The 16,666-nt window shown below is 43.0% G+C and overlaps 1 protein-coding gene across 2 annotated transcripts in view; it reads right to left on the bottom strand.

Annotated features, from left to right (window-relative positions):
* SLC15A1 (solute carrier family 15 member 1) overlaps positions 1-15,707 on the bottom strand; it is a 28,865-nt gene extending 13,158 nt beyond the window's left edge. The window contains exons 1-9 of one of the 2 annotated variants that reach the window (XM_026119460.2): positions 15,559-15,707; positions 11,228-11,259; positions 7,325-7,409; positions 7,089-7,230; positions 5,685-5,804; positions 4,909-5,008; positions 4,550-4,640; positions 2,907-2,990; positions 990-1,072 (exon numbers count right to left, since the gene is read on the bottom strand). In XM_026119460.2, the coding sequence (XP_025975245.1) occupies positions 990-1,072; positions 2,907-2,990; positions 4,550-4,640; positions 4,909-5,008; positions 5,685-5,804; positions 7,089-7,230; positions 7,325-7,409; positions 11,228-11,259; positions 15,559-15,562 (741 nt within the window). In that variant the 5' untranslated portion in view covers positions 15,563-15,707. The remainder of the gene's footprint in view (positions 1-989; positions 1,073-2,906; positions 2,991-4,549; positions 4,641-4,908; positions 5,009-5,684; positions 5,805-7,088; positions 7,231-7,324; positions 7,410-11,227; positions 11,260-15,558) is intronic. The other variant, XM_026119461.2, reaches the window with a different exon arrangement.
* Between the last annotated feature and the right edge of the window lie 959 nt (positions 15,708-16,666).

Raw genomic sequence — 16,666 nt, 5'->3', positions numbered from 1 at the left:
ACAGCTCAGAAAGAGTTAGTCTCTCTCAATATGAGGTGCTGTTAGGAACTTGCTGAAGATTTGTCCACTTTAGATTAACTTCTGTGTATAACAATGAATAGAAGAATGTCATATGCACAACTTTTCAGAGCTGAATGGGTGTAAGAATACATTTCATTATATGGGAAGCTGCATTTTGTAGAAGTTCCTTATTTTTTGAAACTGTATACAAATATCCTCCTGAAGACTTCAGACTTTCTGCATAGGATAACATGCAAGTCTGATGTTCCAGGCTGAGCTGAGCAGAACTGGGCTCTAGGGGCAGCAGTTTAAGTGATGGCCAAAATCACATTTAGAGATTTGTTTTTGACAATGCTTAGAGGATAAGTAATGGTCTGGGTTACAGCATGCTGGCAGATCTGCATGGAGAATGGAAAAGTGCATTAATGAAGAAAATCCCCTCATCTCAGAACTGAGACACACTGTTGGGGAAATGCAGCACTTTCCATGCATATATGGCGCCCTTCTTTGCAAACTTGCACCACCATGTAACCCCACTAGCTTCCCTAATATAGTGGGTGTCAATGCACCTCTGCATCATAAATAACCTATTCTTCATTAGGCAAATTTTTGCTGATAAGAGATACTAGTAGCTCTATTCTTAAAACTTATATAATCTAAACTCAGGTCAACGCAAGATTCTCTCCCCCACTATAGGGCTGCATTAAAGTACACAGATGAGGAAGGAATGATTCCCAGAAGCTTTTTCACACATCATTCTGACATCTTGCTTTGTTTTCTTTGTGTATAAGTTCAGATATATACAAACATATAGATAAATACAAGAGCAATCTATAAATCTGGAAGTGTCAGTAAGAAGCCTTCTGTAAGAAAAAGTAAAAAGCTGCAGTGGAAATTCTGATAGTATGAAAGACTTCTGGTCCAAGTAAGTATATCAAATAGTTTTGAAAATTCTGGCCAGGCTTTTCAGGAAAACAAATATTACTTACTCCAATGCATTTGGAAACTTGAACCATTATATTGCCTTGAGGTTGAACTTTCTTGTACATCCCGCTTCCAATTATGAACACAACTACAATGAGTAAAAACAAAACAATTCAGGATTAATGGAAAATAATGGCAAAAGTTTTCATATGCAAATCACAACAATAAAGGGGTTACATCAGGATGGAAATAAACTTTCTGAGGAAGAATGAATGTGCTTTTTCACATGTTATTATACAATAAAAGAAATCAAATTAATATCACCAGATTACTAGGATTTTTTTTTGAGACAAAGGACTAAATCTGGAGCCATGTAGGCAAATAGCCACTGTCCTTGGTGAGCAAGATGGTTTAGCTGAGTTATGGTTAAAACAAGGCCCACTTTGGACCTTAAGTTTGGCCTTGCTGCACTGTATTAGAACAACTTTAAAGATTCCTTTTCAAGAGCACAGGACAATGCAACTCTCATCACGCAGGGGCATGCAAAGCTTTGCGTGAACTGTAGGACTTGGGAAACTGTAGGACTCTGCAACTCCTACATCCAAACACGCTCCCTGGCCTCACCCTTCCACTTGTGGAGCGCAACACAGGCAAACACCCATGGCAGTGCTCTGCCTTGTTGGGTGCACAGACAAGATGGGGCCTGGGTGGGCTCCCAGTTAGGAGCACAGGGATACTGTGGCGCACACCAGCCACACTGTTTAGAAAAAGCCCCAAAGGCTGCTTCTAACAGCCACACATTTTTTTCATCTTTGTGCTGCAGCTGAAAAGCTCAGTGAGGAATCTGCAGTATAATTACTAAAATGCAGGAGTTTAATAGATAAATACTGATATACTATTATGGTATATGAAATACCTTTCACCAGCGCAATTATTCTATCCTGGACTAAGGGATAATTTTGAAAATCAGTCTTTCTCAGTGTTCTTATACTACCTTCAAAAGATCTTTAATTTATACAGCCCAGTGGTCCGAACAACAGGACACTATAAGACAGTATTGACACTAAAGCAAATTACACAACACAGGGGAAGTTCATGGTTTATGTCCCCCCCACCCACCCCCCAAAAAAAATTCAAGGGTGAGTTTACCAAGAGGCTAAATGGGCTCACTGTGCTGTCTTCCAAATCCTTTTTGAAGATCACATTGCTTTCTAATTCTGAGGAAGACTGAAACCTCAAACAGACCATCCCGTCACCACAGTTTAGGAGTGCACTTTTAGAGACCTAGACAGACTTGACCAGGTCTCATAGGCAGAGGATGAACTATGTGCCTCTGAGGTCCTTCCAAAATAATTGGAAGAAAGAAAAGCTATGCCAAGACCAGGACACCTTAAGCAGAGTAAATAAGTATATGTTAACTTTCTCAAGCACAACAGCAAATCCAAGCAAAAATCATTCATGGATATTTCTCTGTAGGCATTTATTCCACAGCACATCCAAACACTACCTGAGAAGGCCTCACTGTTAGGTTCCATGTTTCTTAGTGAACGCTGTATTTTGCTATTATAGGATGGAAGAAGTGGGTCTGAGTGGTTTTCTTGTCCCTGCTTTACACTCCCCCCCACCCCAATTCTGCAATCTTGTGCAAAAATCATTAAGAGAATTGCTACCAACTGAGAAAATTACAGAATGGAAAATGCTGTAGGCAGCTCTTTTTTTCCAGGGATACAGTTATGACCTGTGACACCAAGTAATTCAGATATCGGTAAAGAAAAAAATGTTTCTCCTTGTAAAAGCATGAGAATTTTAAATTAATCCCAAAAGAAAATAAAAATTTCTCAAGTCAAAAACTGCAGAACAAAAGTCAGGTATTGGTAGAGTTGGATACCTGAGAGATTTCCACTATTTTCTCATTCTTGAATCATTATCTTCTAATCACCTCTGTATCCGTGAAGCAGTAAGATGGAAACAGTTCAACTTACTCAGTGCAACAGCCATGAGGGCAGCAGGAACTCCAAAGGCTAGTGGGTAACATCGTTGTTTGCTATGAATGCCACATTCTTGACCTGAAGCAAATAAAGTAACCTTAGATAAAAGTCCAAGTGAGCACTGCCACTATTTTAAATATTTTACATACATTGCATTCATTGTTGACACAAGAAAAAAAATCTCTGCAGACATTATGAATAGAATGGATCAAACTATCAATAGCATCAAACAATTATTTACATTAAGAAGTGGAATTATGTGAATTTGTAGGTTTACACTGAGGAAAAAGAAGAATTCTGCTAGAAGAATCAAATGCAACCTTTTGGAGAAAAAGGATCTAGACTACAAAGGTTTCTGGAACAAGTTATGTAATTTACATCTCTATTTATGAAGAAGTGTAACTTGTTTAAAAACTCTCAAACACCCCCAGTGGTCAGTGATGTGTCTTTATAAACTTCACACACATCCGGAAACGATGCTCAAAGTACAGACGTGGTGACTAAAAGGGAGAAGTAACAAAAGACTAAATAAAATGTATTCCCTCTTTTCACAATACCTCTTCTAATAGAAGAGTTACAAAACTTCATTAGAATAAAATATTAGCTTGCAGCTAATTAATTTGTCTTGATTCCAATTATATTAGCCTTTTAGTCAAGCCATACAGAAAGTAATGTTATCGTTTTCCTCTGCTGAATTTGTCATTTCAAACTATTTTCCCAACCTAGTTTTCCTCTTGTATCAGCATGGAAGCATGTTGCTCCCTATGTTCATCTCCTTCCATTTTGGGAAAAGATAGAATGTGCATGAAGCAAACATCTAAAATACATCAATATAGCCTGTTCCATCCAGCTCCTGTCAGAAAACCCAAGGGCCCGAGTTTTACTCTAGTGCTTTAGGATCATTTCAGAAGTCTCGCATAGTTTTCTTACTTTTGAGAAGAACAGCCTTCCCCAAACTCATGCCAACCACATCCATATAACACCATCTGTATAAGCTTGCAAATGAACATATGTATGCATGTATATCAGTGAGTTGGTTTGCTTTTTGCTTGGTAGGCTATTGCTTTCATTTGTTGAAAGTCACACTGTGCATTATAAGCAGAACAAATTAATCCCCCACTTTGATGATATAAAAGACATATTTACTCTGTCACATGTGTTTGCATGTACGTAGGTGCTCCTATACCTTGTACAGGCACACTTTAAAATAGCCCTCACTTCCACAGTAAAGCACTCTTTCACCTTTCCTTCTCCACCAAACAAGACAACTCTTAAGACACATTTTTCTCTTTCTCATGTAATGATTTTAAAGTTATTGGAATAAGTGCCATATTTATGCCTAAAGCAGGTTTAATTCCACAGAGGTGTAAGAGAAGCACATCTCCTCAGGAGTGGAAGTACTAGATCGCGAAGGCAAATCAGATCTCAAACTGGCTTTTTTGCTAGTATCTCACTCCTGAGAAGCTGGATGAGACACAGGAAAACTTGAAGACTAACTTGCCATATAACTGCATGAGCTGTTGAAGAACAACAGCTAGCAGAGAGAGCTAAACTGCTCATTTATCCCTAAAGGACTGTAACCCAACATGCATCCTTTATTGCTGTTTAACATTTCATAAACAAGTGTGTAGACTTACCTCTGAGAATGGGGGTGACTATAGTGGATATAAGACTTCCAGCATTAATGGACAAATAAAAGATAGAGAAGAACCTAGTTCTTTGTTTTTCCTGCAGTAAAAACACAAAGGCTGTTTAGAAAGGCTTAACCTGAGCCATGTTGATCAGCCTAGATCAAACCATTAGCAACTCAGTTTGTACAGTTCAAGACACAAATAGTTATCCAGCTTTTTTTTTTTAAAAAAAAGGTATTCAGGAAGTACTACATTAATGTACATGCCTAGATATGTATATCATTTGAGTATAACAACAGTTAAACATTACTAAAAATATATACACGATTAAAAAGTCACCACTGAAATCTGAAAAATACTGTTACCTGGTCATCGTCAAACTGATCTCCACCAAATGCTGACACACAAGGTTTGATGCCACCAGTACCAAGTGCAATGAGGATCAAACCAACAATGGACAGGGCACTGGGATAAAGAACAAAAAAATCATTCAATTTCTTTATATGAATACCAGGCCCAGGGAACTGCCCAAGCTAATAGCAGAAGCATTAAACAATGGACATGCCTTAACATTAATGGGCGTCATCAGTCTGGCCTCTCAGAAGAGAAAGCCAAGAAAAGACTTGCCACTTTAAGAACTGTATTTAGTTAATCAGCCTTAATTAATTAATCAGCCTTTAATTAATCACAGCTTACAGATATCAGGATGGGAGAACTGAGGCCACAGATGCAGGCAAGTGTCTGTGGCCTGGCAGACTGTATGATCAAACTCTGTGATTCACAAGGAGCAAATGAAAGAAATTGGTGCTTGTTAACATCTGCTTCACACAGATGAAGTCAGCATGGCTTCAGTTCTCCACACACTACCTGAGATGTCTCAAGCAGATACTAGGAAAGAAAGAAGCTGTTTAGAAATAGCAGTCAAGAACGTGTATGAACAAGATTACACCTCTGTTTAACTACCATTCAGGAACAATGATTGTATAAATTAAAGTTGGCCTAAGGCAGGTTTTTTAAAGGTGAATAAACATCAGGGGTGACAGTTTTCTTAATGTCAGCCGTAATTCAGGCAGCATAAATTTAAGGTTCAAGTTGTGCCACCCTTCATCAACTTGGAAAACACAGGTACCAAACAACTCACATGTGCACTGGAATATGGTCAGGAGTGCCATCTCGGTTGTAATCAGTCAGGTCATTTATGGAGCTTATAGACATGACTGCCTGCCCAATTGTATAGACAATGGACAGGGAGATAATAGTCCTGTTATAAAGAAAAGAGATACAAAACATTTACATACATTTATGTTCAATAAAGGAGGATATATAGATCTGGACTCATCACAAGCTACTGTAAAAATCTGTCCGCATATCTCTGTCACAATACTATTATGTTTATTATTATAATACATATAATTATTATGTTTATTTTGTTTAAGAAAAATTTTGAGAGCGCCTTGTTTAATTAACCAAGGCAAATATGAAAAAAGGCCCAATGTGTTGTGGGAGATATTTAAATCTCTAGTGTAAAAGTGTATTTTGGCTTTTATTTATTTATTTTTTTTAAAGCATGCCATCCGAACAAGTGAACAAACATGTATCCAGGCATGTTCATACATAACAGGACAATCTGCAAGATATTAAACTATTTGCAATGAGCTTACACTGAGCAGACCAGCTGCACAGAGCATACTTGACAGTGATTGCATATCTGGTCTCCCAGAGGCTGTCAACACAGCAGGAGATGATCATGCAGCCTGCAGCCAACCTTGACTCCAGATCCAGCTTCATCTCTAATCTCTGGGAGACCTTTGACAAGTCAGCTAACATTCCTGACTCATATCCCTCAATAAAAATCTTTTTATGGTGCTTTTTCTGGCAAAGTAAATACTATTAGAAGCACAACAGTAAAGGAGAATGAGATCAGGCTGTTAGAAATAATTTGTTACATTTGAAAGCACTTCATTCAGCATTACTTTTCTGAGCAGCTAGCACACACAAAAGAAATTCAGAATTCATCATTTAAAACAAATAGTTGCAACTCAGTAAAACTTTCCACTGAGTTGTCAGATCAATACTGAAATTAATTACACAATATTTTAGAATATATTCTAAAAGTCTCTCTTAATACCACATAAAACAATATTTCACCAATTAATTTACCACCTGCAATAGGTAAAGATGCAATCAAATGTAATTATAACCTTCAGTTTCTATTATTTTTCACAGCTCCTCTGTTCCTTACAGTTCAGCCTACATTTTGTCCAGATGAGAGGAAAACATGGAGCACGTCTAGAAAGCAGACTAATGCAATTAGGTGATTAACAAAACTGTAATATTTGTTAACTTGCAGTGAAGTTTCAGTTCTGAGCTAAATCAATTAAAACCTCAAAGTTTGCAGAGGAAAAAAAGCCCAAATGAGTCTGAAGTAGCCAACACCCGCTCTGAGGTGGTTGTTCTAAATCCTTTCCTACAGCAACAGTTCATGCACCATTGAGCTCAACTGAACTTTCATGTTTTTTGGTTTGTTTTCCAAGTAAGCACTCACTTAAACTTTCCCAGCCAAGAGTCTGCAATGAGTGCTCCAAAGATTGGTGTCAAGTAGCACAGAGCAACGAACGTGTGGTAGACGGCTGTGGACAAGTTGTCATCCCAATGCAGGAAGTATTTGAAATACAGAACAAGCACAGCTGTAGGATGGAGGACAAAACAACAGGTTAGAACACAGAATCAGGGCTGGGTAAGCAACAGCAGGCAAGAGGAGGGGCAAAACGTGGGACATACCTCGCATGCCATAGTAGGAGAACCGCTCGCAGAACTCATTGATGACGATGAAGAAGATACTGATGGGGTAGCCAAAGAAGCTTGGCTGGAGGCAAGCGTGACAGTGTGAGTTCAGACAGAGCCATGCAACATACAGGTAAAAATAACACTGCTAAATGTGACCCACAACTTGAGCAAGCTCCATACAGATGTTACAGGGCATGTAACTCAGCGGTTAGGAAACTGCATGGACAGCTGTGGAATCAGGCTGAACTACCTCGGTCAAGAATCAAATCTTAATTTTCTCCTTGCGGTCTCCAGAGCTCTACAGACTTCTCATCTGCCCTTTGCGAGAGATCTGTAGCAACACTATTTTTGACCTTCAAGTCATTTGAAGTTTTAAGCCCCTAACAATGGAGTAATCTTCACCGGTACCCAAAAATATACAAAAAGCCAACATTACCAAACAACAACAACAAACAAACAAAAAAAGCCCCAAACCCCAGACTCCCACAATGTACCATAGTTAAAAGTCCAGGGCTACTGCTCTGGTCATGATCGGTAAGCATTTTATTAAAACAGGTCCCTCAGAATTCCCCATCCTGACAAATACTCTAGTAGATGGAGTCCTGTTTCTCCAGACTCACTGATAAAACTGACTTCTTACTCCTAGCCTGAACTTTCCTGGCTTTAACTGCTAGATTTACTGTGCCTTCTCCTGCTGCAACAGGCACCCAAACAGTCCCCCTCTTGACACAGGAACAAAACAAGGAAAGGACTCATCAGTTACAAGTTTGGCATAATTAGTGAAACAGGAAGTTTAATTTCTCACCACCTATTTTTCTAAATGGATGAAAATACAACATTTCTATCAAAATTATTAGGAATGCAAGTTGAATATAATCTTCCATGGTTTACCTTTACAGATTTAATTTTGCAACTTGCAAAATTAAATTTTTAAACAAGCCCCAGAAGCCATGCCAGCTCACATGCACTTCAGTGACTCACCTAGACTGTTAAGATCAGTCATTCCTACAATACTTTAAAAAAAAATAAGCAGCAAAATATTTTATTATGTAAAAGAAGCAAAGTTACAGATACAAATGGCTTTAGTTCTAAGTTCTAAGAAAAATCTAGATAACTATGGTTTTATTTGGATATCAGAGTGCAAACTATTTCAACTAGGAGCTACACAGTTTTACAAGGACTTGAGATCAGAAGTCATCATGATATGGTGTCAAAAAGCCAAGTAAAGTAAATCTTTAAATGTTTATCGCTTTTGTGCTTTAGATTAAATAAAAGTGTGTAAGATGCCAACTATATGAAAACGAAAGGTAACAAAAAAGCAATGTGTATTTTAAGGATTAGGCTGAAGGGGGGGGTTTAAAACATTTCAGAGGTAAAACAGTCATGAAAGTTAAAAGAAGTGTGAACAAGAAAAAAATATGGCCTTGTTTGCCTTCACGTTGTGAGGGTTCAGGACTAAGACCAAACTGTATTTCAAAAAATTTCACCAGTCCAGAGGAAAAAAGTCTTACATGGGAAACCCTGCCTGACATGAGTAAATCAGAGAGCTCACATCACCAGTAGACACTCTGGACAGAGGCTTAATGAACATTGCCACTAGCTCACCTGTGGATTTAAAGGGCTCCTAGGAGGGCTTGCCTATCATTAAAATGACAGGATTTGAATCCAGGGTATTCACAAAAACAGGGTCTTTGGCACAGGTCAGTCACTGAAGTGTATCTACTATAGCAAGCATGCAAGTGCACACAGCCTGAGGGATATCTTGATTTCTTTGCTGGATGCACTTCTGCATTACTTTTCTTAGCAGAATGCTAAGAAAAGATAACCCAGAAGTAGTCTAGGTGTATGAAAGCCTGTGTACTACAATAATCTCTTTGTGAATACTGCAAGACAAATGAAAATAAGACAGCGGTATGAGCATTTCTGACTTAGTCTGACTCAGCCATGAGGAGGACTAAGCAGCCTGAAAAACACTAATCGTGGTTATTAGCTGCACCAAACACATAGCACGCATCTCATTTGTGCTTTGATAGATGAGCTTCACTGAAAGAATCTCACTTTGGTCAAGGAGTTGTCCCAGGTGGGGCTCCTCTAACTTTAGAGCAATAGAATCCCACATAGGATTTTGTCACCCTTGATTTCTCATACCCTCCATGGGCAGAAAGAGGCATCTCCAAAGAAAGCCCAGCCACATGTATCCCAAAATTAGATAATCACTTGCTGAAGGTGCCTGTTGCTTCAGCTGAAGATACCAGGAGCTCTAGATGACTAGCCCATACTCGGACTTGAATTTTGGTGGACTGGAGTTCGCACAGATGAGTGCCACACAGCCCTGTCCGTACACCATCATTACGCCATGCAAATGTTTGTGCCACCGCACTGCAAATTAGACAAGGAAAGAGGTCGTGTTTGGGAACAGGAGGAAGAAACAGGATAGCAGGAAAAGGTCAAGAGAGGGATCTGAGCACTATTGCTGAGGGGGTGGACCATGGTGCACCATTAAGGGTTTGGCTCAGCACCCATTAGAAATAATCACAAGGTTTTGATTTCAGCAGTTAATGGGCCAGGCCCTGAAACAGTAACCCACACTGCACAGCTGGTTTCTGCCACTGTAAATGGGTGTAACTCAGCTGGGAAGGAGAGGCTGTCCCCATTAGAAGCAGGAGAAAGCCTGCCCCATGTCCGTCCACCTGTGGAGCAAAAGGGACAGAGCAGTCCTGGCCCAGGGATGGTGGGACTCATCCCCACCAGAACTTAAAGCCTCACTAAAACTTATTTGTCCTTCTTGGTGCTCTCATACCTCCCTGGTTTTATGCCACCACAACACAGCAGCGTGTTGTGTAACAAGGCGCTAGGTGTTGTAACCAGTGATATAACAAGTTTCCATAGAGGATGGGCATTTGTTTTAAGCCGCTAGTGCTCACATGCGTTCCAGAGGCGTCCTGCATTCATGCAGCAGCACAGTGGCCCTTGGTGGATTGTTACCTGCTGCCCCAAGCTTGCAGAGCTTTGTGTGTCACAGCTGGGGCTGAGCACTATGCCATGTAAATGTTTGTACTGCCGCACACAAACAGGGGCATGTAGGAGAAAGCCAGAAGGTCTTCTACAAGGTAATGGATTTTTTTTTTTAATTTTTCCAAGATAATATTAACAAGGAGAGAAAACATAGTTATGTCTTGATAATGTATAACTTATACTGTTCTTATTTTGTACTATATTGTTCTCTTAATCCTCGGTTGCATTATACCTGTGCATGTACACATCTACTACAACATTTTCTGTTGAGATCCACACTGGCCAAAAAGCATTAGAGCCACCACTGAAGAAGTACCTGAAAGTGACATTTTTAATTCTCTCTGTAAAGTTCCCCCACCCTGAGGATGCCAGGCCCAGGTCTGATACAGCCCAGCTGTGCAACCTTGACTCAGGCTGCCAAGGTAAACCACTAAGCTACAAGAAAGCTGTGGGAAAGTTCATGGAGTAAAACCTTGCAAGATAAGAAAGACAAAACTGCAAACAGAGATAGTATTGCTAAGACAGTAATCATTACTAGTTCAAAGACTGAAGAGGAACAACACCAACATGAAAGGTAAAAAAAAAAAAAAAAATCCTGAAGGACAGTCAGTGGATGATGGCAACTCAGCAACACAAGGACCTGCTGCAGGGATCTTTCTCCTCCTGACTGACACCTGGCTGTCCAGCAAAGGCTCTTCAGGCATCTTATGGGGGTGGCTGGTGTATTAATGCTTAGCCAGGATTTAGATTTTTTGTGTGCTCACTACTTTATACTTTTAAGCAGTGGAATTTTTTTTGTGCACAGTTAAGGATACCCAAAGAGAATGACAATAGATTTTTAGAACAGGGAAAAAAAAACAACAGCAGCAAAACAAAACTTACCACTGATTTGCCATTACTCTTGCTTTTTGCTACTGGGGGAGAAAAAAAAAAGACAAGTTAATGGAAACTACTAAGTAACATTTCTTTAAAACCACTAGAAAACAAAAAAAGCTCAACTCAAAATGCAAATCATGAAAGGCAAACATGGTATTGTTCAGTAAACCAAATACATGTTCAGGATGAGTAAGCTTTCAGTCTTAAAGGGGCACTTCTTACGGTGCAAGAAAATTAGTAGAAAAACTTCATTTGATTTCATTCTGTTTTTCAGGCTATATGTAGACTCACATATACTCCCAAGGAATAGCAAAAAGGACTATTGTGAGACAAAGCATTACATCCTATTAAGATTGCTCAAAACACATCACTAAGGGTGGTCTACCACCTGCAAGGGACACATCCTGTTTCAACTCAGTCTCCGGGATGTTGCTTTGGAGATAAGTCAAGAGCAAGGAGCACAGTCAAGATGCCCTGCAAGGTGTGGATGCCAGGTTCTCAAAAGGGAGAAGCTATCCACTGCTCAGATTTAAAAAGGACTGAATACATGGCCCAATTAAGTGATCCACATTAGCATGCATTTACTTAATGTGGAAGAAGTCCTGGAAGCACATGAGGTGTCCCGAGTACAGAGAGAGCAGACAGCTGCTTGCAGCTATAAAGCCACTGTCGGCTGCTCTGGGCAGTTTCACTGCTGCTGACGGCCCTCTGAGCACTATCCTTCAGGCAAGCTCTGCTCAGGGGACAGGTTAGAGTTTGCCTTCTGGCTGAGTTTGCATCCTTTCAGATAAAGGCCATGGGCCCATATAATGGATGTCAGCATTTCTTACAAAACCACATGTGCAAGTTCATTATCTTTAAGATAAGACCAAGTACAAGATGTGAACTTTGAAATCCCTGCTTACTAATGAAGTGTGCCCATAATAGATTATGAGAAAAATAGATTTGCTAGCATCAATATTATTTAGTCCATAGTTCATGACAGATACAAACAGCTGACAGCAACACTGTATTTTAGCTCAACAAGATATTGAATAAAGTCACTTTCAATAACTTAAAGTGACTTAATCTCATTTTTTCCTTTACAAAAGTGGACATTTGTATCTTTACAATAAATAAAGAGATGTGATATGCTCAAAATTCCAGAATACATTTTCTTAAAACAAACAAATAATTTAGAAAGTGCTGAGATTCCAACTTCCAGCTGCATACTCATAACTGAATCATTAACGTTATTGGAAATATCCCTTATACAACTCATGTCAGTAGACATATTGGACGATATCAAGGCATTAGTGATAGGGACTATCTTCATAACAGCTCCTTGATTATTTCCAGTCTTTGGCATTTCCTGAACACACACATCGCACTGCCATTTCTTCATAGCATCAGCCATAAGAACTATTTCAGATATCTGTTTATTCTATTTTTCCATACCTCAGAAACTGAAGAGCAGTAAACCTGCTTTGAAGCTGTGAATTCAGTCACCTTAAGGATGCCTAACTTCCATCTTTCAAAAACATCTAACAGTGCAGTTTTTATCCATCCAGGTGGGTGTGCAGGAGGGAAAAGCACAGTGCATTCAGTCACTTGCCACAGCTACCTCTGCCCTCAGCTTTTGGGCCTCTCCCCAGGCCCATAAAGGACCCAGGCAGGTCCTCTGGCACCAGCTCCCCTGGCGCCAGCCATGGCACTATGCTAGAGCTCCTTCTCGGAGCAGCGGTCTGGGGCACACATCTGTGGCACTGCACCTCCAATCTAACAAGCAACACCTTGCATGTTCCCATTTGAGAAGGCTTGAGAAACTGGCCTGCTGTCCGGGACTGTCTTCATCCATCACAGGAATGAAATTCTGTATTCTGGACCAAGATCCTGCTGACCACTACCACTTGGGGCCGTACATCAACCAGCACATATGGGGAACATCACACTGAACATCTCACTCCTGACTGTCAGCTAAGCCTTGGAAAACTGAAGAACCTGGAGCTGTTTTTTCTTGCTAGAGGGTGAAAGTACCTCCCCCACAACAAACCTTGTGGAAAGGATGCTGGAGTCATTTTTTCAAATGGAAGACATTGAGTGTTGACATCAATGTTTTTAAAGGACAAATATTTATTTCTAGACCCTTTTGAATTCATACTGCTATTCTCCTTTTTCAGCAAATTCCTCATGGTATTAAAACCAACATTTCAACATGGGAACCTACATCCAATCAATCCCACTGTCAGGCAGCTTCAGGGTTAGGTGGTGTAGAATGGACTTCTGAAAGCACAAAGCACCCAGCATTTTGCATCAATTTCAGGGGGAAAAAACCAACACTTTAGATAATGGGTTTTGTTTGTGGCATGTCAGAGTAAGTCCCTCTTCTGGGCAATCCTCGGTACCTTTTGTCCCCCCCCACCCCCCCAAAATGAACTGCAAAACTGATTCATTCTCACCTCAAAATACTAAAGAGCTTCACATTTTTCAAAATAAAACCCTAAGCAGTTATGCACTCTGTATTTCCTTAAGAAAATTCAGTATTTTTAAACTATGCAAAAACAGAAGCCACTTAGTCTTCTAGTTGAGCACTAAGTCTAAATGAATTATTGATGGATGGATTCATCCCGTGAGAATAAACCACTACCCAAGCACCTGCTTGGATTGTGCTTCTAACATTCACTGCCAAGGTGAATGTGCCAAGGTGGGCACGGCTCCTTCCCTTCTCAGGCAGCTCCCATTAGCACAGCTTATTACAGATGCAGAGCTGCCCAGCAAGACTGCCACTATTACAGCTTGCAGTCACTTCACAAGACAGAGGAGCACCCACCTTGCTCTGCACAACTGCTGCAGTAACTTCACCTGTTTGAAATACTTCATGCCTGTGGCCAGGCTAAATCTGCACGCAACTAAACATTCACCTAGGGACGTTCCTGCTCCAGAGTGAGCCTGCTCTCTATTCGTGTGACTCGCGGCACAGCAAAGCCTGTTGCCTCCCCCTCCCAGAGCAGCCTTATGATGCATATGCAAGGATGCTACAGCAGTCAGGGCAAGTGACTCCAGGAGTCCCTGCTTCAGGTCTTGCTCTTCCAGAAAGACACCAACATGGCAAGCCTCAAAGTAAATCTATAATGCAGTAAAACTGATATTACAAAAACCACAAGTCACACAGCTGCATCAGGTTTTTCTCTCTCCCCAGGGTCACCACCAACTTCCCTTGCTGGCTGTGTAAGCCAGTCGACACTGCTGCCTGCTCCGGGGAGCACTGCTGAGCTCTGTATGCTCATCGCTATCGCAGCCCGTCCCAGCAGCGCGGGTTTGCTTGCCAAGGCTGTCACCGCACCTGCTCGTTTCTGTGCCCCTCGTGTTCCTCCCATGTGGGAAACGAGGATAAAGCTTCTCTGTCTCAGGGACTGCTCATGAGGAAAGGTACACCAACATGCTCGGACACTGCAGGACTAAGGGGCCAGCTAAGCCAAATGGAGAAAGCTCAATGACAGAAAAAGTTGTTTGTGCTATTGCTGACTGTTCTGAGCAAGACAGGAACAAAGTCTTGAAGATTAACTAGCTAAACAGGCTCTGCTCTTATCTAAGCCTTTAAGTTGTGTTTCTATGTATTAAAAACACTATGACGAGTTCCACACCAGGCAGACTCCCTGGTCATGCCGGTGTCAGGAAAAAGGCTTATTTAAGAGCTACGAGGGACGCCACATTTAGTCTGCGCAAGGATTTTAAACCACGGGTCCTCACAAGTTTCAGGTAAGCCCTCCCGCTTTGGGGCTCAGCTTGCACAGCTTACGCGGGCTAAGGCAGCACCCCTTGGCTTCCACTAGTGTTTTGACACGGGTTAGGAGAGTTTAGCTATGGTATTACTGGCCGCCCCTTCCCTGCGGGGAAAGGAGGCAAGGGGGACAGCGATGGTAGTGGGCACCAGGACGGTGGTGGGCACCAGGAGATGCTCCCTTGCATGTGGCCAGGGTCCTGCTCTGCCCTCCCCAGGGCAACCAGCCCCCGCAGAAAGGGAGGAAGAGCTGCCCCAGGTTGGGGGCTGTCCCCAGGACAGGGGCTGGTGATGGACGAGCCGCCCGGGCCCGCCTTGGGGAGCGCGCAGCGCCCAACGGGACCCTCAGAGCCCTGCGCCAGACCGCACGCGCGTTATGGCCGGGGTGTCGATGGCAGGCATGTGCACCCGAGGCACGAGGGCGCCCGCTGGCCCCCCCATTGCCCCATCCCAGCAGCGTCCCCTTGGGGTGCAGCAGGTGGTTTTGGTGGCATCACATCAGGCCTCGCTGCCCCCTTCGCACCTCAGCCCCACGCCGGGGCACCCCCGGCCCCCAACTGCCCCCCCCCGCACCTACCCATGGGGCCGGCGGGGTCCTGGCCGGGCGCTGGGGGCCGGAGGGAGAGAGGTGAGCAAGAAGGAAGGAGGGTGAAGGCTGGGGGCGGCCGCGCTTTAAGGGTGGCCCGGCGGGGCCACCGCCCGCCCGCTCAGCCCAGCCCAGCCCAGCCCGCCCCCGGGGCCGGGCCGCGCCGCGCCCGCACAGGGAAGCGGGGCGGGGGGCGAGGAAATGGAGGGCGGCAGGGACGGAAAGGCGGGCGGCGGGAGGCGGAGAGGCGGGAAGGGCGGCGGGAGGAGCCTCGGCGGCGGGAAGGGGCCGAGGGGGGAGAAGAGGGGCCCTGGGGGAGGGGGGGGGAGCGGCCCAAAGCGGCCTCGGCAGGAGAGGAGGGGGTGTGGGCGACATCTACGCTGGGACATGGCGGCCGTGGCGCTGGTGGTGGTCGCAGGGGCGGCAGTGAAGGGGGAAATGTTGAAAATGATGCGAAACGAGGGCTTTTTTTGTTTGTTTTTTCCATAACTGTGGAAAGACACAGAGGTAAAATCGAGCACCACGATGCTAATCCCACCAGCGGCCCCTTCGACACCCCTCGTGTTGCTTCGTGATGGAAAACGCTATTCAAAATAAGCGAGTGGGGCATGTGTTATGTCAAAATTAGCGAGCGGGGCACGTGTTATACAGGTAGCAACTTTCTGCCTCTTTTCCTCCTTTCCAGCTAGGAAGACGGAGAGGGTTTCTTCTGGCCGCTGCCACCAGAAAGCGCTGGTTTGGCTGCTGCCGCTCGGTTTCTGGTGACGGCTGACCTGCAGCTCCCACGAAACAGCGCATCTGTAACCCAGTTCACTAATCACTGTGATTAGTTGGCAGCAGGGAGATTTCCGGCGTCCTGTGTGTGCTGCTGAACGACAGGAAAGTTGTGGGGATGCTGGTGAATGTAAAAGCACGTCCTGATGTGCCTTTCGCACTGAATTGCAGCAATGCACGCACCTTGCTCTATTTATTAATATCTGAAGTTAGTGGGTGAGAAGTTTAGCAGGAGGAGAGCTGCTGACGAGTGAGGCCAGCATGAGGAGTAGCTTTGGGAAGCTGCACAACTTTTTGAATGCCGCGGCTCAAACATCCCTGAAAT

This window comes from Dromaius novaehollandiae, chromosome 1 (genome assembly GCF_036370855.1).
Source record: "Dromaius novaehollandiae isolate bDroNov1 chromosome 1, bDroNov1.hap1, whole genome shotgun sequence".
Taxonomy (NCBI): domain Eukaryota; kingdom Metazoa; phylum Chordata; class Aves; order Casuariiformes; family Dromaiidae; genus Dromaius; species Dromaius novaehollandiae.
The sequence above is the reverse complement of the archived record's forward strand: the minus strand, read 5'-3'. Positions and strand labels throughout refer to the sequence as shown.